Raw genomic sequence first — 20,390 nt, forward strand, 5'->3', positions numbered from 1 at the left:
ATGGTGTCCACTGCCTTTAAAATACAAGAATCTTACCATAAAGCCTGGTTCATACTTCATGGGAATGCGAAGCAAATTTTGACATCACAAGGCTGTTTTCATAGCGAGTTCAGCACAAGTCAACTGTTCTGAATCATTCACTGCAAATCTAGCACCTGTTTGAGGCCACTTTTGGTAACAAAACTTTTAAGGTAGGTTTAAAGGTAGTGATCAACCCATTGGTGCAAAATTAAAAAGCAATGGAACAATAGCATAAGATCACAGTTTGAGGTTTACTGTTAATAACAAATACTTCCAGCGTAACGTTCTAGTCAATGGGCCTTGACACACTCACTGCTGTAGACAAATCAATTTAAAAAAAGAAACAAAAATACAATCAAAACTTGTTCATGGAAAAAAAGATCTAGCTTTGCTGATATTTTAAATGTCTACCCGACAACGTAAACACCTATTTTTGAAAAACAGCATAAATTCCATATGTTTAGGACCCTACTTTAAGAACTACAACAACTGCAAGCCAAAGACTTATCAATTTTACTGTGAGATAAAGGACTCCCAAATTAACCAATAATGAAAAAACAAAAATGCTGTTTTGTTTTCCTTTTCAAGTTATCCCCAAGCAAGAGTGACACACCTTAATTGTAACTGCACTGTATGAAAACATTTAGTAATTGTAAAATACCACTATTCACACTTGGTGTATCCTATCAAATGCATAAAATAACAAATCTGAGAAAATATGAAGAACAAAACCTCAACTTTGTGTGCTTTCGGACGACTATAAAAAGTTTTCAGGAGAAATTACCTCTTTCTCAAAACTGCATTACTTCAAAGGGAGCTGTTACTCACAATGTTTCATAACATTAACAGATCTCCATTGCTCATTATCAGGTAAGTTTTAGACTAATATTACCAATAGTGTCCAGTGCCTTTAAAGTAGATCATAGAAATAATCCAATCCCTGTCCTAGCTCCCATATAGATATTCCAGTTCCTAATTCCTCTGCCAATTTAAGACGAACTTCAATAGACTATAATGATATAGGGAGATAAAAAGAAAAAGAATAACTCTGGTTAGTTATTAGGATAGGGTTTGTTATTTTGTATCTTAAATAAAAAGTTGCAACCCCTTAATATGATTCATTGGCTGTCGCATCCCAGGCTGTACCCTAAGCTTGGGTGTGATCCCTCGCAACTTGGCAGCGTAAGGTTGTATGGCTTCTGGCACCCCCGACAAAGATATTGACAAAATAGGGAGACCGCCAACAAGATAGGGCTAGATCATAGAGTTACATATAAGAACTAGAGGGCGCACTGGTGATGCTTCTTGCACAAACGCGACGGGACCGCAAGAGGACAAGTGCGCCATTCTGTACGCGCGTCGAATATGAAATACACATTTGAGGGTTTTTTATTGAACGCTCACGCGATGCTGTTTGTTCAACTTACAAAATGGCCGCACAAACACACACTGTGAGATGGCTGTTTTGTCAACTTAGAAAATGGCCGCCTGCGCGCATACCGGGGCGCGTATATAGGCCAGTGCGCCCTCTAGTTCTTATATATAACTCTATGGGCTAGATACAATGTAGATTTAGTTGGTAGAGCCCTGGCACTGTTTCAGAGGTCACTGGTTCAAGTCTCGCTCAAGTCAATTTGTCTATGTTAAACACCTAATCAATAGGACCTAATGATAATTTTAAAACTGAGTTTATTACAGCGCTTTCTCACACCCTGGGGCGTATCAAACCGGCAACATAGTTTGTCACTATTTTTGGCTTGATGGGGTGGTTTAGTTATATTAATAATAATAATAATAATAATTTGGGGGGCTAATCATCCTTACTCGCAGCTAAGAGCTGAATTGTGAAGGACGCGGTTACAATGTGTTCGAGAAGCAGGCATGCAAGGGCGCCTTTGGCTGCCAGCCACATCAACTCATGACCACGGAGCACAGCCAAAGATTGAAAGTGTTTGATTTTTTTTTCCCGAGGGAGAAAAACCGGATGGTCTGGAAAACCTTTGTGGCACAGTCGAGAACCAACGCACAAGTGAACTTACATATGGCCCCGGCCAGGAATCGAACCGGGGTCACCTTGGTGAGAGGTGAGCGCTTTACGCACAAGCCAACCATGCCACCCGATAGATGATAGATGATGCAAAAACTCTTACCTTAAGGGACGGATAATAAACCTGATGAACCCACGGGCCATCTCTGTAAACAAGACAAACAATTGCATTAATAAATCAGCTCTGGTAAGCATGTGAAAGACTTCTCACCATCACAATAATAATACAATAATTATCATATTTTGTTCTTAAAGGCAATTGTTTTTTGTAGGTGTATACAAATAAACCAACGTGTGAAAAACTTATTTCAATTTCAAAAGGAGGACGCCAAAAATCCAGAGAAAGTATGTCCACAATTATCAGACTCATATTTCGGGGCAAACACTAGGATTAATCTTATCTCGAGGTAGGACGAGTAACCCGTCCTAACTTAGGATGGGTTGAATGCGTTCTAACGTCTTCGGATGCGGAACTGAACTCGTCCCAAGTCCTAAGATGTATCCTAAGTTTGGACGAGTTTGGTGAAATCGACGGCTGTTCACATAACCACAGTAGTTTAAAGTGAAATGATTCTCTTTGAGGTAGTTCAAACACAGTACTAAAAGTCAGTTTAACTCATGGTTCAACCCGAACGAGTTCAACTGTGTGTGTCTGAACGGTACTAATAGTCCAGCTGCTAAGGCCCATATGTGGACAAATTGTGCACTTTGTGGTAAAAGCATGAAACTTCCTGCAGTTGTTATATACACCCTAAAGATCATTTTAAGACTTGGACCCATCTTGGATCTCACCCATTTTAGGGGTGGGGCTACGTTTTAAGAAAGTGGGGGGTAACAAATTTAATATGTCAGTTTTGACTATTTGAAAAAATATTCTGCTCATTTTTTTAGACTAAAATACATTATAACAGTTCAATAATTGTTTGAAAATTATTAACTGTCTTGAATTCTGCCCATTTTGTGGGCGGAGTCAAATTTTTAAGAAAGAAGGGGGGTAAAAAATATAATAATGTTAATTTTGACTAAATTTGCTTTTCTCTGCTAATTTTTTTTAGACTAAAATACATAATAACAGTAAAATAGTTATTTAAATAGTCTTTATTCCTGCCCCTTTTGTGGGGGGAGTCACATTTTTTGAAAGTGGGGATAAAATAAAACATGCCATTCTAGCCCCTTGATTGTTGTACTGATGCATGCAAAACCATGTAAATACATGTATAGACATTTAATTACAATATGTCTACATTTTCAGTATGCACTGAATAATTGTTTGCAGTAACAGTGTTTACAATTTACTCACAGCACTTCTTTGCTCCCTCTTGAGAGTAAACGATTGGGTGCTAAACAAATCGAACCAGCAGTGATGCCTTGATATTGAGTATTCTTATACAGTTTTTGCCTCTCCAAATTCCCACAAGAGCTCATTCGAACTGATGATGTGGCCCGACTCTACCTATCAGCCCCCAAAATGCTATACAGATACCTCAACCAGCAATACCCAAGCATCAAGTTCACCATGTTCACAATGGGACAAGGGCAGTCTGGCAATAGCTGTCTAGATGCCTGATCCCCACCACAAAGAAACAAGACAACACCCTCCACCACAGTTTCCAATGAAAAATAACCAACATTGACCGTTGTACACCAGTTCTTCTTCCATTACCCTAGCATCTAAACACACCCTCTTGTTCAAGGTTCCGACAACTTGTGTCTCCGGTGTTCAATATATAGGACAGGATAGCCTTTGTCGGAGTTGTGAGTTGGTCTGTTGGAGTTGTGGGTTTGCCAGTCTGAGTGATTCAACGCCGCCTTTCTGCTTTCTTTTGTCATGTCGCTCGCCTGGCTGACAACACCCCAGCTAAAAAGGCTCTTCGCATCGCCAGCAACTCCAGGGGAGGCCTAGCACCAGCTCCTGGCTGGAAAATATCCAGAGGCCGTCCAAGATCATCTTGGGGTAAACAACTGCCTGGCCTATTGAAATCGACCACAAAGCTCTATAGGACGTGGACACAGGAGATCGGTGCGACTGACCCTTGCTGTCTCTGCAGTTGATTAATTGAGTCAGAGTGAAGAGAATTGGCTAGTTGGAGTGACGAGTTAGTGCGGAATCGGTTCAGGAGGTACATTTTACCATTGGGAAGGTCTATCCCCGGGAACTGGATGGTGCGATCCTATTTCATCAGGAACTTGTGCCGTCTGGACCTTGCCACTGCGTGCGCCGCTTTTCTGCTTTAGCTTTGCAGAACCATCACTGATATGGCACACTCTCTTTGGATCATCTGAATAGGGAAATTTGCCTTACTCAGGACTGGTAGCCAATCAGTCTTTGTGCAGCTAACAGCACCAGCGATGGTCCTCATGGTGCTGTTCAATTGAATATCGAGTAGGCTTGAGAGTTTCTCCAAACTGGATCACAATACTCAGCCCACAGTGGCAGATAGCTAGCGCCGATGAGCAAAGTGTTTCGGCATTTGCTACCAAGAATTTACCAGTGAGATTGTGGATCATATTGTTTCTGGTCCCAATTTTGACAGCCACCTTCTGCAGAGGAGTTTTAAAGGCAATTGTAGGGTCACCGCAATGGTATGGACAGTTTCAACCAGATTAACACCACCAAGCCGCCCTAAACTTAACTATATGTTTCCCATACCCAAGGTCAACCACATACCACTACTCACTTTCTTCCGTGTATGTTCAATCAATCAGGCATAAGGCCAATATACCCTCCGCTCACAAGAAACTTCATCATAAAACGAGGGATTCTTTAACCGATCATCGAATTGACTATAGTGCTGCAGAGCTCATCACTCTCATTCAGCCTTTTATCTCTGTAATCGAAAAGCCAAATGCCAACTGAACGTCTCCTGGTTTGGGGCTCTTCTTGAAAACTGTGTTCATACAGTGTATCTAGGTGTCACCCTAGACCGCTGCCTCTCCTTTAAGACTCATGTTGCGAAGACCAAAGCCAAAGTCTGTGCAAGAAACAACATTGTCAGCAAACTTACTGGGAACAAGATGGAGTGCCATCCCAGACACTCTTCGATCAACAGCCTTAGCCCTTTGTTTTTCATCTGCAGAGTATGCGTGCCCAGTCTGGGAAAGATCTACCCACACTAAGAAGATTGATCAAGCCATCAATGCTACATGCCGACTCATCACTGGATGCCTCAGACCAACACCAACTGATAGCCTGTACAAACTTTCTGGTATAGCCAGACCACGAGCGAAACCCTCCATTCAGCCACACACCTGCTAAGAATAGACTCGGTCCAAGAAAAGCTTCCTCAACAAAGTCAAACCAAGTGCAGAAGCCGGGGCTCTTCGAACTGCCATGTGACATGAGAGACTTGGTAAACTTCCACCTAGAACATCCATGGACATAAGTGATTCGGAAGAACTCCTCCCTGATGCTGACTCAGGTTGGGCTGAATAGAAGTGCCTCAACAAACTTAGAACATCAACTGGCCGGTGCAACGTGTCTCTCAAGAAGTGGGGATATCTAGAAGACGTTACCTGCATATGTAAGACAGAGCCACAAACTATGGAGCAGGAATACAGAACTGAGGACCTTGCTGAAACACAATATATAGTGTGTGTGGACACGATAAGAAGAACAAGAAGCCACGAATGCCACCACGAATGCCTTGAGAGGCCATTGAAATTTCACGACACTCTTCTTCAAAACATCAGCCTCCACCTAAATGACATTTGGCTTCTTCTCTTCCTGACCATGGATATCGACCCTCTATCCACAATACCTTTCCTAAACCCCCATTAACTTGGGTCGTACTGGTAGATTTCAATGGCCTCTCTAATGGCCTCATCAAATACCAACTCACCACTTTTCCTTTTCCCTGTACATGTTACCTATTTCAGTATTCCGACATGTATGCTACAGCTCAGTGATCATTCCAACACATCCCAACCGAATAACTACACTGTATGAGTGGATTCATCGCCAACCTGCAAACCTTTCTCAAAATTGCAAAAAAACTGCTAATATAAATTTTACTTATTGTTCTGGCCTGCATGGCATGGTGCCAGATCACACTGTGTGGGTATAATGGCGTGATTTGAGAGCTTGAGTTTGCCATAGCCATAGCATACATAACCGACGATTTTACAGCACATGTATGTCTGATGTCATTACTATGACAGAGTATCAGATTTTGCCGGCCCAGGACATACTTTCATTCCTGTATTGTTGATGAGATTGTTGGCTGCTTGTGCATTCTTGGCTGTATTACACATGTGTAATTTAGACACACCCTCGTTTACTACTCTGGCCCCGCCCACAAAAGAGGGGATAAATAAAGAAACTATTTAAACTCATGGGAAAAATGTATTCTTTTATAGTATTTCTATTCAAATAACATAAATCAGCTTAAAAAACAATTAAAAAACAGTAATAGTTCACTGAAGATAAAACTTTGTTTTTAAAACGCCCACTTTTAGAAATATTGAAACTCCGCCCACAAAAAGGAATTTTTTCACTAATTTATGTTCTAACTTATAATTATGATTTTCAAGTTTATATTTCTGGTCCAAAGAACAAAAAAAATTATTCTAAGTATGATTTTGCCCAATATTTATATCAAAGACCCCCCCCCCTTTTTATGCAAATGAGGCTCCGCCCCTAAATAAGCGAGACCCAAGGTGGGTCCCGGTCTTAAATTGTTAATTAGCCCAATACCAACCATCATAGCAAATTTCATGCTTTTACCACAAAGTGCACAATTGTTCACCTTAGCAGCTGCACTATAAAGTAAGACTGAATCAAATTCAACCCACAAAAGATAGACCGTCCAGCAAGGGGGTTTATCTTTAGACCGCTTCAGGTTTATCATTTAACACTGTGTGTGGACAGAATAGAAAAGACCACATCTGGTTTAACTCACAACAGAGGACCCATTGACCTCCGTAATCACACAGTGATCAATGAACAGGACAATAAACCGAATGTTAGAGTAAACGGGGTTGCACTGGCTTTGACCTCTTCACACCAAAGATAAACCGTATCGGGTTTAACTCAGTGCTGTCTTGAACGCAAGGGGAACAACTTTTTACAACCACCTTGAAAGTTAAACCAGTTCGGGTCCAACTTAGTACGCTGTCTGAACATACTCTATGAGAGTGATTTACAAATGAATACCTTCCCTTCAATCAACAAGTTATTGAACAGATCATATGCTCGACCTATCAAAAATATAATTTCTTTTACGTTTTCTAGATTTTTTCTTTTGAATTCAAGAATAAAGGGATAATGTGCAGAAATAACTGAATCAAGAAAAAATGAGACACAAACTCAATTCAGCTAGAATGTTCGAACTCCGGAAATTTGTATTCAGGGCAGGTTTAGAGAAGGAATTATTAGAGAAGGAACAACCTTGAGACGATTAATATAGGACTTACTTTTTATAATCAAAGACATGTTCTGCTTGTGCTGTGTTCCATTTTAGTTTCCGCTTCTTCAATAGCTCTAGATACCTGAAAGTCAAAGGAACAAAACTAAAAATTTTGTAAACTTAAAAAACATCAGTGGTCAGCTGCTGCTTTAAAGGATTCAGGTACTTTTTCAAAATGTCCACAGATTTACATTAAACTTTCAGGGTTTGAAGAAAATGATAGTGGAAAGCTTCCCTTCAAATATTACTAACTAAGGTTGTGTAGTTTTTGAGAAATGAGTAAAACAATTCACAAATACATTTTGGTCTCATGAGACCAAAATTATTTTAGCATGTGAAATCCCCTTAACCAGTTATGATATTATACCAAAACCATAGCATAACTGGTTAATACGTTTCCACATGCTAAAACTGAGACGAAAATTATTACTTTTACTGATTTCTCAAAAACTACAGTACCTCAGTATGTAAAATTTCAAGGGAAGCTTTCTACTATCATAATCTTCAAACTGTGTAAGTTTAATGTAAATCTGTGGACATTGTGTTTTTTGTTAGGAAACAGTACATATCCTTTAATTAGTTTATGATCAATCTTTTTGTAATTGATTCAAAACTTGCCGATGTGTGTACTTTGTATTTTGCCAGAGTCCAGTAAAAAACAAATAAATAAGCATATTACTCAATTCCGGAAAAGACTCAGTAGACAATGCTGTACTCATCAGTGTATGAATAAACCATATTCTTTATCCCTGATGCATTTTTGGCACTAATAATATGTTGTTACGATGCCTGCTGCCACAATACAGGATTCAAACTGACCCTAGCCTACCAGCTATCTCTAGGTGGTAAGACATCTGGGCCCAATTTCATAGCGCTGCTTATTGGCCTATTTTGTGCTCACTTTGCAATTTTTATTTCATAGCGCTGCTAACCGTAAGCACACGAAAAGGCATGCTAACATTTCGATGCTTACCGCACGAAAATAAATTACGTCACAATGCAAATCCGCGGTAAACACGCAATATGGCCACCCAACTTTTCTGCTAACCTTTGAAATATGCTAAGGCTTAAGCAAATTTTTCTGCTACAAATTGGGCCCTGCCCTAGAATGGTAAAGGTCATGGGTTCGAATCCCTCCTGAGTAATGTGCCTGTTGATTTTTATTGTATCAAAATTCTTCATTCCATGAAGCTTATGTTGTTGTGACTGGTGCCTAACTCATAGCTTAGCTAAGAAGTTTGTTAAGCAGTATTTTCTGCTAGACAGCTTTATGGAAGAACAAAAATCTCCAAAGCACAGGAAAACTTACTGAGGAAAACAGGTTACCAGCCACCACTCCATAAAGTTTACTTGTTGTGACTGATGCCCCACTCATTTTTTGCTCAGCAAAGAAATTGTTTGAAGCAGTATTTTGTGTAAAGGCACGGGATACCATTTGTTATTACTCAAAATAATTGTTAACATAAAAACTCACTTGGTAAAAGCAACGGAGAGCTGTTGATGGTATAAAACATTGTGAGAAACGGCTTCCTCTGAAGTAGCATAGTTTTTGAGAAAGTAATTTTCCACTAAAATATTTGAATTTGAATTCAAGACCTCAGAATTAGATTTTGAGGTCCCAAAGTCATGCATCTGAAACCACAAAGCTTAGTGCAACAAGGGTGTTTTTTCTCACATTACTATCCCTCAACTTCGAAGACTGGTCAAAGACTGGTGGGAAGACTGGTTTTTAAAAATTACAAAAAGTGTCCAGTTTCTTTAAAAGACCTTTATGTAATTGGGTCCAGATCATATACACACAATAAATCTACACAAGCGTCAATCTCTAAATTTTATTTCAAATGTTCTGCCTACCTTGGACCGATCATAGCTTCAGCAGACTGTGGGCCATAATCATAGCCATAGAAGTTCAACCCCAGTAGAATTTTAGCTCTTTCTTCAGGATTGGGATCAGGCGTGATATCTTTCACACAGGATCTCACCCAGTCAATGGGAGAATTAGGTCCTGGCCTGAAATGGTACAAAAAATACAAACTAAAATGAGGTCCAGAACATATTGTGGCTGAGAACATAAGAGCATCGGACTCAACCTCTTGTGTTTCTGATCAGCAGAGTGTGGGTTCTAGTCGCGGTTGTGACACTTGTGTCCTGTGGCAAGATACTATTTTTGCAGCGCTCTTCTATGTTGGTTCTGTAAGATGTGTAATACACGTATGTGATGTGTAATACACTTTACATGTATGTATCCTAAAGACAAGGAGCTTGCTCTGGGGTTCCTGACTTTGTTGCCCCACAGCACCCTGTAAACCATTACATGGTGCTAAAAAAGGAGGTGGTCTCATCCAACAAAAAGATAGCTCCACATACCTTGCGGAATAAAACACTGGACAGTTTGATACGCTTGGTACCTGCTGTCAACTTGGTGAACATTAAAGGCCTATTCAACATTCTTGTGAGAATACCTTGACAGTTTAATGCTCTTTTTCAACAAGTTCAGCTGAAATGTAACATGTAACTTTCGTTTTGTATCTTTCGTTAAAATTTTTCTGATAATGTTGACAAAAACCATTCTATGACATTTTGCCTGCGGCATACTAGCTATTCACAAAAGATAAATTGACAAATTGAAGTTGGACTTACGATTGAGCGCTGGAATAATCATACGTCATCAAACTAAAGCCATCTACAATCGGTGACAGCACTTTGAAATCATTAGCAGAAAACATACCAGGACCACTGAAAATAATAAAAAATATTAATTACATACTGTTAGACCCCAAATAACCCCGGTTTCCCCTTGGGTATGCCGCCATCACTGAGATAAAACAATGGAGGCGCAAGCGAGTATGTAGCCTCACCATCTGACATCACACTTTAAGGCCATTGGACACTTTCGGTAAAGGCCCACACTTCGTGTATCACAACTTAAACATAAAATAACAAACCTGTGAAAATTAAGGTTCAATTGGTCATCGGAGTCGGCAAAAAATAACAGGAAAACCCACCCTTGTTTGCGCACGTTTCGCCGTGTCCTGACATGTGTTTAAAATAACTCCATAATTCTCGGTATCAGGAATTGATATTGTTAATGTTTTCTCAAAAAAGTAAAGCATTCCATGAAATAATATTTCAAGAGAAGTCTTTCACCATTATCTTCTGTAAATCCAGTTACAGTTATTTGCAAATCTGTGAACTTTTATTTGTTTTCTGTACCGAAAGTGTCCATTGACTTTAAGGCTCATGAATACGCCAGAGAGTGGCCTCTAGCCTAGGTCAACCCCAGTCCTTAATCACCTTTAACCTAGATTCATTTCACACACAGTTGAATCCTAAATACATCATGTACCAACATTACATGAAAGTACATTTACTGTACATAAACACATGTGGACTTTGCATACAGTACATATGGAAAGTAAAGCTTTCCATATCTGTATTTTGATTGGTCCGAGGTGGTGTTTGTCAGCTACACCCACATCACCTCGGACCAATCAAAACACTCAAATATGTAGAGCTTACGTCACTGCACTTTTATCGAATGACAGTGTATCCAATGAAATCACCCGTTCTATAAAGCAAGTACTGTACCTGTCTTTATCAATGCGGATAAAGACAGGGAACCAGTGTAGTGAGTTTGCCCCACGCACAACTTTCAGCCAATCATGTACGTTTCCTTTGACCTGAGTGAGGGCGCTTTTTGAGTTTGTGGCATCATATGCAACAGTTGGATTTATTACAATCAGGGTTGAAGCTGATGTTAGTCTTAGTGCAAGACATTGTTTTTTTACTATCACTCAACTATCGCAATCCCTGTTCTCTTCTATTGTCTTCTTATACCCCTGGCAGAGAAGGTCTGCGATCCTCTGAAAAATCCCTTCTCTGTGAGCACAGGCCTTCTCGATCTGCCGGATCCAGTCTTTTTCTTAAGCTTGGCCGAAGGAATGGAACAAATTACCTAAACTCATCAGGGTATCATCTTCTTAACTGCCATTAAAAAAAAAAAAAAAATCAAAACCTACTTTTTCAGTCAGCCTCATCATTAATCCTTTGTTGTTTTGTTTATCTTTCTTTCCTTTGCATTGTTCTTGTTTTATTCATTGTTCAGCACTTTGATTTGTGTTAAAGGCGCTATATAAATACCTATATTATTAATTTTTAATAATATTATCCCCTGCTCCACTTTTCTCCTTACTGCACTGCACACATTACTATTAAACAATAGTAATCCTTCACCGCACCTTTGCGCTTACAGAAACTCCCTCTATCTATGAAATAGTCCTGACATGTGTGCGTAAAGTGTATGGGGGGCCTATGGCATTATCATAGAGGTTGACCAACTCAACACAAACATCTTGTATCTTGATGCATGCGAATGGAAGGCTGAAACATTGGAGTTGTGACCAACCACCAAACTAAAAAAGTTAGGCAAAGAATTACAAGTTTCTAATCTCACCTTAAAATGATGTAAAATGTTGTTTTATTTGATAGTCTCTCAGAGCGAAAATTAAAACAGGACATCAAAATCGAGTAGGGAGACTAACTGATAAATAGGGAGATGGCCAGCATAGGGCTGGATGGCTCAATTGATAAATGCACAGAAGTTATTCCAGAAGTCGTTTTGGGGTTCAAGTTCTGCTCCAGTCTATTTTCTTGCTCCAAACCAAATTATTTTAAAAATACATATTTACCTCTGCATAACAGGCGGTGGGATTACAAGTACACATTTCATATCTGAGTTGTGCATTTCTTCTGCTATGTCAACCACTAAGTGCTGCATCTCCCTGCATATCAAACAAAACGAAAAACAAGGACGATTAGACTCGAAAGTTCTCCTAAAAAATGATAGTTAAATGAATAATAAAAATAATATAAATAATAATAATAACAGGTATTTAGAAATGCTCCCCATAAAAAGCTATATCGCAGCGCTTACAAAACTAAAAATGCACAATAAACAACAAAATCTTAGCTACATATATTCAATGTTTCAAAAGCATGAGAAAAAGAGAAAAGCTTAAACAAGGAAGAGATGTGTTTTCAGAAGTTTTTTAAACTCTGGTCTGTGGATTTATTGGCTGTAATGAAAGATGGGGTGTTGTTCAATTCTGTGGATGCAGTAACAGTGAATGTGCGATTGCCAGATTTGCTACGGGTCCCAGGAATGGTAAGCAAAAATGGGTCTTGAGAGAAGCCAAGATTAGGGCGAGATAGGTTATGAAATTGATAAGCCATTTGCGAGTTAGATTTGAATAGTGTCTGGTACAATGACATGCTTAGTCACAATGTGTTGCTTACTTTTGAATTCCTCAGACTGTAGAGGCAGTTGCTATGTCAAATGGTTCGGTGGCAAACCTTTGCATAGCAACCTCCACATGAGCAAACCCTACAGCCATTGTGCTATACACATCAATATAGAATCGTGTTCACCGTTTTCCCGATTTCATAAAGCTGATAAGTAGAAGATACTGCCAAGCAAATTTCTATGCTAAGCAAAAAATGGTTGGGGCACCGGTCACTACAATTTTTACGGAAATTTGGCTGGTAACCAGTTTCTTCCAAGCAATGATTATCTGTGCTTAATAAGTTTCTATGCTTACAGGCTTTAGTGAAATTTGCCCTAAAAGGAGGAACTAGGCCGGGCATACTGGTGGCACATTATTTTGCCATGAAGTATCTGTAGAAAAGAGAGAGGCTTTACAATACGATCATCTCGTCTCCTGCCGATGACAAGAGCAAGCTAGTCGAAACGTTAAGACCAATTAAGAACTCACTCCGTGGAAGTGAAGTTAATAACGATCCACTCAAAGCTAAAGTAGTAGACCCGGCCAATTTTCTACCTTCCATCCAGGTGCATGTACATGCACAGTGTAGTAGTTAAAAAGCAGGACAGTTCTTTTCAGAACTGAGAAGTCTCCTGAATTCCGAAATTCTACTCCGCGGTAGTAGTATATAAAGCAAGATAGTTCTCTAAAGAACAAAACCGACCTTGCAAATACACACAATGGTGTTACCGCAAAACTTATAAAGATTGACTCACATTCTTGCTTGTCCCCCAAGTTGACTCCAGACCTCAAGAACAACTCCATCAAAATTATGTTTCTACCAAACAACAAAAAACAAAGAAGGATTAAATGAAGTATTTCACCCCAGGGATCACTTAAGGGGTGCTGATACCTTTTATAGTTTTTGGCCATGACATGAATCCCTACTCACTGTGAATGGTGATGTATGTAATATAATTTACCTTGGGGCTTTAATGCCGAGGGCAAAGTTAAAAAGCACTACCATACTCTAACATCTAGGCCAGATCTAGGTAACAATAATAATAATAACCCGTTTTTATATAGCGCTTTTCACACCCGGAGGGCGTCCTAAAGCTCTTCAAATTATTACCCCTGGTCAAGGGCCTTAATTCACTCCTTAAACCATATTAGCTCCCTGGTAGGGAGTGTACAGCCTTGTGCAACATTAATATGCGCTACTCCGCTAAATCAATCACAAGAACCATCTCTGCCCTCACAGGTACCCATTTACCCCTGGGTGGAGAGAAGCAATTATACTAAAAGTATCTTGCTCAGGGACACAAGTGTCACGACCGGGATTCGAACCCACACTCTGCTGAACAGAAGCAACAGAGCTCGAGTTCGGTGCGCTTATCCGCTCGGCCAGGTACAATAAATACATGTAAGAGAAGCGAAATTGCTCCAACTGCAGGCATCGAGAAAGGTGTGTTCTTGCTACGGCTATGGCTAGATTTCCTCATCACCATGCATTAAAGTATAGGATGTCCTTAGCAACACAACTATAGCAACAGTCATAGCCGTAGTATAGCTACAGCCATCAATTAAGATCACCTAACAAAGAGGACTTCTTTTCTACTGGGGGTAAATAAATAACACCACACCTTGTAAAATGCTGAGATGGTTTTAGCGAGAGCTTGAAGTTCTGTTTCTTCTTGAAACACGGCGATGAAGTCATGTTTAGTCCATTGATCAAATAGGAGTCTAGGATCTGTACAATAAATAATAATAATTACATCATTTATAGAGAGTTAAATATTTAAGTTTCTAAGCACTTTAACCAGTTTGACAGAACAGATGGGTTTTGAAGATATAATTTAAAATTGTCTTGAATGTGGGTGCGGGTAGCTTAAAACAGATGGCACATATGAATGGGTACAAACATGTAACAGATGTAAGGAGATCAGTCTTTTAAAGGCACTGGACACTATTAGTTAACTACTCAAAATAGTTGTTAGCATAAAAACTTACTTGGTAACAAACAATGGAGAGCTGTTGATAGTAAAACAAATTTTTGTTAAATGGCTCCCTCTGAAGTACTTAGTTTTGGAGAAAGAGGTAAATTCTCACTCAAATATTAAAATACTTCAGGCCTGAAGCCTTTCTTAGGCACCTGAAAGCACACAAATGTGTGCAACAATTTTTTTTTTTTTTTACACGATTTTCTTGCAACTTCAAGGACCAATTGAGTCACAGATTTGTTATTTTGAGATACACCAAGTGAGAATACTGGTCTTTGACAATAATTACCAAAAGTGTCCAGTGCCTTTAACACCTTTATGAAAATGTACCCGTTGCAAGAAGGGTTACTCATCTACTGTTTGAACATAGCTTTGTGTCTTCCGCAATGTCGAAACCGAAACATACACAAACAATGACCCCTTTTGCACAATGTGGAATGCACCTCCAATAAATGAGCATAGATCTACAACTTCCACCATTTTGGAAGTCTATTCCTTCGGGTACATTTTTACTCCCAAAAATGGCAGACAAACAATTAGGAACATTATAAATGTGCTCTTATTGTGCAAGGCAGAAACAATGTGGCAAAGCAGGAGCAATGTGGTGGAAAAGTTGCTATAGTGTGAATAGTTAATTTGTAATAACAAACAAAAAAACTTGCCCTGCTTTTCACTTTTTCAGAAGCAAATCTTACATATTTTAACGGAGCGCTTTCCTTTCTTGACAATCTTGACCCATTCTGAAATAAGTACAAAAGAAAAAGTAGTTCATGAATGTATACATAAATATACGCTTTAATTCATACCTTTACAATTTAAACTTTTAGCAAAATATGTTTAACAACTTTGAAAGATATTCATATTTTGGGGGGAATTTGTTTGACGATATGTCTAGTGCACCGGCTCAAGTTCTGAATGAGTGAGTCATTGGAGTTTGGGTTTGACTCCCGGTCATGACACTTATGTCCTTGAGCAAGTCACCTTACCATAATTGCTTCTCTTCACCTAGGTGTTTAAAAGGGAACCTGAGAGTACTAAGACAGTGTTGAGTTGGGTTAAACCCTTAGAGCTAATTTAAGCAGCTTGTGGTTGTCTTCCGAGCACATAACACCCATTTGATATAATCTCCACTGGCTTCCTGTTGAACATAGAGTACAATTAAAAATCTTGGTTCTCACATTCAAGGCCCTCAATGGACTAGCACCTTGCTACATTACAGATCTTCTACAACAACGTAACATCAGACCAGGCCTTAGATCGTCATCATCATCACACATACTCTATGTTCCCAAAACTCGTCTGGCAAGTTTTCCAGCTGCGCACTGCGTTTCTGGAATTCCTTGCCAGACGAGCTGAGGGACACATCTGATCTATCAACGTTCAAACACAACCCCAAGACTCATTTGTTCAATTTGTCTGCTTGCTAGCATCTGGCGCCTTTGAATGGTGCCATTCCAGATACTGTGTGCCTAAAAAATTTTATGTTATTATTATTATGTTGTATAAATGTTGTAAAGCACCAGTAACTGCGCAACTACAGTAAGCAAACAAAGAGGAAAGTGCCAAGTGCACCGAAACATCTATTAAATCTTTATCCCAATGCAAATTTAACATCTATAAAATCTGTAAATTCGTTGCAGTACCCGCTGCCAAAATAAAACATTCTAGCTACCTCTAGCTACCTGGCAAAATGGCAGCTGCAAGCTGGTGGTCTAGTTGGTACCACATCTGCTCTAGAATTGCAATGGTCCTGGGTTTGAATCCCACCCAAGTAAATATAACTGTGGTTTTTTTTCACACTTGAGAAATTTGGAAAGTACCGAATATACTGTATATTCTGCTTATACACATCAGTGTAAAAGGTAACCCAACAATTTATAAATGAAAAAACAAATAAACTAAAATAAAATTAAAACTGGTCAAAGATAGAATTATATGAAGAAGCTTTTTTGTTTACCTTTATCTATATCTTGACCTCCATTGATGATGTATTTATCGCTGGATGATCTTTTTACCTGAAGCCACACTGGAGAAATCACCGTAAACTTCCCTCCAAATATCTTGGCAATGTCGTAACCACGATTATTCCACTGTAAATAGATAAAATAAGTTACTACAATTTTCTCATACATGTACTTCTCAACTTTACAGCTTTTCTCAAACTTTTGAGGTGAAATATAAAAAGCATGTCCAGATGATGTCCAAGTTCCCAGCATGCTTTCCGAAATTATTACTTTATAAAGAAAAACACATACAAGTCCAACCAATATAAAAAAAACTCTGAAACTTCTGATCCCACATTAATATGCAAGTATTAATAAGGCTTTCTCCTTCAGTCTGTATCAGGGCTGGAATTTCACCTTTCAGGTTGCTGTGGGTCAAAAAAGGTCGATTCATGTGATGCGCACTAAAAAATCAAACACAAGGCAGAATCTTTCAAAGAAAAGAAGAAATGTTCAGTTGAAAAGAATTTCCATTCTTTATAGTTTCACATCCAGAATATAGGCAATATAAAAAAACTTGAATTATTTGATGAACGTACCGGTGTCACATAGCCAAGCATTTCTCCTTTGAAGTTTCTTTCTTCCACTTTTCTTCGGCAGAAGTTGGCATTTTCATTCAAGATGTCCTTGGTTCGTGGGTTCTCTTGAATCAAACCACGCTCCTCAACAGTTTTGTCTGACAATTTTACATTTTTCTGTAAGTGACCAAATAAATAATAATAATAATATTGGAGTCTTACGGCACAAACAAGTTGCTCTTGAAAGGTGGTTCAACAAAAAGGACAGGCTTTGAAGTTTATGAATTATGACATCGAGAATGTAGCACTTTATAAATATAATTTAAGGCTTTACAAGGTGTTATGGTGCAATCAGCAGCCACTGCCAGAAACACCTGTGCAAACCCCTTCTTTTAGTCTTAGCACCAAGTGTAAAGGCTCGATCACACTTGCCTTGATAACACGAATAAAATGAGAGCATTAACATTACAATGCACACCCTCAACTGGCTGAACTGAATAAGCGGACAACTCAACCATTCTGACAACTCAACGATTGAGACAGCTCGACCATTCAGACAACTTGACTTTGAGACAACTCGACTGATGGCCAAGTCAAGCCAACTTGAACGGTCAACCTCGTCCTCTGTTTCGGTGAATCAAATGGTGTGGTAGTTTTTTTTGTAAAAAAATAATAATAATAATAATAGCTTGACCTTTTAGAAGATTTACTTTAATTTTATTTTACTCAGTACACATTTATGTGGGTTACGAAGGCAGGACATTACCTGGTTTTTGTCATTTTGTTTCTTGTCTTTATGTTTCGGCGGCCCTCCTCCGTAAACAACCGTGTACGTGCAAGACCAAATCGCCAACAAATCACACAACAAAAACACGGTAAAATATTTCATCTCTGCTGCACAAAATATCCATATACTTTGCTCTGACGAAACATTAATATTACTAGCAGGAAGTAATCCTGCTATTTACTTGAACCCTGCGATCTGAAAAGGGTGTTTGACAAACAACAACATTCTGCTAACATAAGAGAACGTAATTTTTTGAACTATCATGGGCGCCGCCATCTTTGTGAAATAGCCACGCCCACATTCTACCCACGTGACATTGGTTAAGTCGCAATCCTGCTGCCGGCCGGCAACGCGGCTAACTTGCATTATTTACAATTTCTGACCAATAGGAGTACAGTGAGCTGACACCACGCAAAAAAAAATTATTGCCATATCGCGCACGTGTGTAAAACAAACACAATCAACAAAATTAACACAATCCAGCACATTATTTGCAGATAGGGCACGCTTTTGCTCTCAGCAGATTCAGCTGACAATTCGGCAATTTGGCAGCAGAGCCACGTAAAATGGAAGAAAAAACACCCTTGTCACATCACACACGAAGAGTGTGATTTCAAACGGTTTATTTCGGGACCCCATATATCAAAAATTGAGGGAGAAATAAACTCCACTCGGTAATGTAATGAAAGACTTCTTGAATCGGAGCGCACTCATTCTTCGCTACGATGGGTAAGAAGGCGCAAGCACTCAAAGAGAAACTTCTGTAATGGTTATTACTAATATTATTAATTATTAATATCATTCTTAATCATGTGTTTAATGATAAGTTATAATTAATCACTATCTTTGTGATGCAATGCATTCATGTAGAAAATAAATGTCATTATATCCATTACCGTTTTACATAAAATGACATATTATTGCTGGGCAAATATTGTCCTGGGCAGGCCCGCCCAGCACAGCACCTCATACATAATAATACCTACAGGTTCATTATGCCTGTGCCCAGCACTGCCCGTAACACCTTTACCGGGGCATATTCACATGGTTTTACCAAACTCCCCCCCCCCCCCTTTGTCACTGGTCCGTGCACCCTGATGCCAGACCCCCACCTCCCCCCCCCCCCCCCCTTTGCCGAGTTGAATGAAATCTTATGAAAATTATTATTTCATCATCGAGTAGGCCTACAAACTAATTGATAGTCAAATTTATCCAAGGATCAAACAAAAACAATCAGTGAACAAAGACATTGGTACACATTTCACAATTGTACCAAGGAAATGGGCAAGCATCTTTGGTGTGAGTCAAACCTATAGGCCTACATGTGTTCATTGAGGAAGTTTTCAAAACCAACACTTCTGTTATTTTCCAAAGACCAGCCGAGTATATGCAAACAAAAAAACAAACACACAAACCAAACGTCCCAACAAACAAACAAATAAACATACAAACAAACACTTAGTTAAAATTTACAATCACCATCGCTATAACACATCAACTCCGTAGTAGTGCAAAATGAACAACAATAATCACAATAACTGGTATTGTTTAATTTCATTAAACCTTTTATTTGCAAAATATTTCTCTACAGCCAAATTACTTTACAGCATTTCTTAATGTACTTCAAAGGATTGGTTGAGCTAACTAAACACTTGCAGACAGTGTTCATTTCAATTTCATCTTTTGGGTGATCAACCAAATAAATGGAAATAACTAACCTGTAAAAGTTTGGGCATAATCCAGTGTCATTCAGGATAAAAAGTTGACAAAACATGCACAATTTCCAGCATGTAAACTTATTTTAATTTGTTTGTTACTAACAATGCACTTTTTTCTGGGTTTTTAAAAATAGATTTTCATATATATTTTTCATAAAAAAGAGGTTCTAGTACATATCGACTTAATTATCAGTAAGCTTTTTTACTAAAATGAAACAACGTTTTGTATTCCTACCAATCCTGTATAAAACCTTTAAATTATGAGAGTGATTGGTTCAAAAAATAAAATAAAGTCATTAATGTTAATACATGTACACATAAATTTCCGTTGAACAATTGTTTTTGTTTTACAAAAGCAAGATTTGAACCTGCAACCTCCGCATTAAAGTACTGGCGCTCTACCAACTGAGCTTTTAGCCCGAATGTTGGTGGTCTCCTTATTTTGTTTCAGGGTGCCAGGCATCTGTACAACCTGTAACTGTAAGTGCTGAATATAGACTGTGCAAGTCTCGCGCGCACCGGAGCGAGAAAACACGACAACTGAAGAACTTTATTTTTTTATGAATCAGGTCTTTGCTTTAATTTATTCTAAATGCCGAATCTGAACAACAAAAATACCATATAAAGCTT

General features: G+C 38.8%; 1 protein-coding gene across 1 annotated transcript; it reads right to left on the reverse strand.

Moving 5' to 3' along the window:
- Positions 1 to 863: 863 nt before the first annotated feature.
- Positions 864 to 18,259, reverse strand: LOC117300766 (chitinase domain-containing protein 1-like). The gene is made up of 12 exons (XM_033784556.1): positions 18,022 to 18,259; positions 17,277 to 17,432; positions 16,692 to 16,824; positions 15,430 to 15,474; positions 14,378 to 14,484; positions 13,511 to 13,572; positions 12,162 to 12,254; positions 10,114 to 10,209; positions 9,328 to 9,483; positions 7,481 to 7,555; positions 2,172 to 2,214; positions 864 to 1,030 (listed from the first exon to the last, which is right to left on the reverse strand). The coding sequence occupies exons 1-12, from the start codon at positions 18,142 to 18,144 to the stop codon at positions 932 to 934; spliced, it is 1,188 nt and encodes a 395-aa protein (XP_033640447.1). The 5' UTR covers positions 18,145 to 18,259; the 3' UTR covers positions 864 to 931.
- Between the last annotated feature and the right edge of the window lie 2,131 nt (positions 18,260 to 20,390).

This window comes from Asterias rubens, chromosome 16, assembly GCF_902459465.1.
Source record: "Asterias rubens chromosome 16, eAstRub1.3, whole genome shotgun sequence".
Classification (NCBI taxonomy): domain Eukaryota; kingdom Metazoa; phylum Echinodermata; class Asteroidea; order Forcipulatida; family Asteriidae; genus Asterias; species Asterias rubens.

What these genes read in the sequence shown, in the direction of transcription:
- LOC117300766 (XM_033784556.1), bottom strand. Translation starts at nt 18,144, where the DNA reads ATGAAATATTTTACCGTGTTTTTGTTGTGTGATTTGTTGGCGATTTGG. An exon ending in AGGTCAAGATATAGATAAAG is followed by an intron (nt 15,475 to 16,691) that starts GTAAACAAAAAA and finishes TACTTATTTCAG; the next exon opens with AATGGGTCAAGATTGTCAAG. An exon ending in CCATCTCAGCATTTTACAAG is followed by an intron (nt 13,573 to 14,377) that starts GTGTGGTGTTAT and finishes GTTGTTTGGTAG; the next exon opens with AAACATAATTTTGATGGAGT.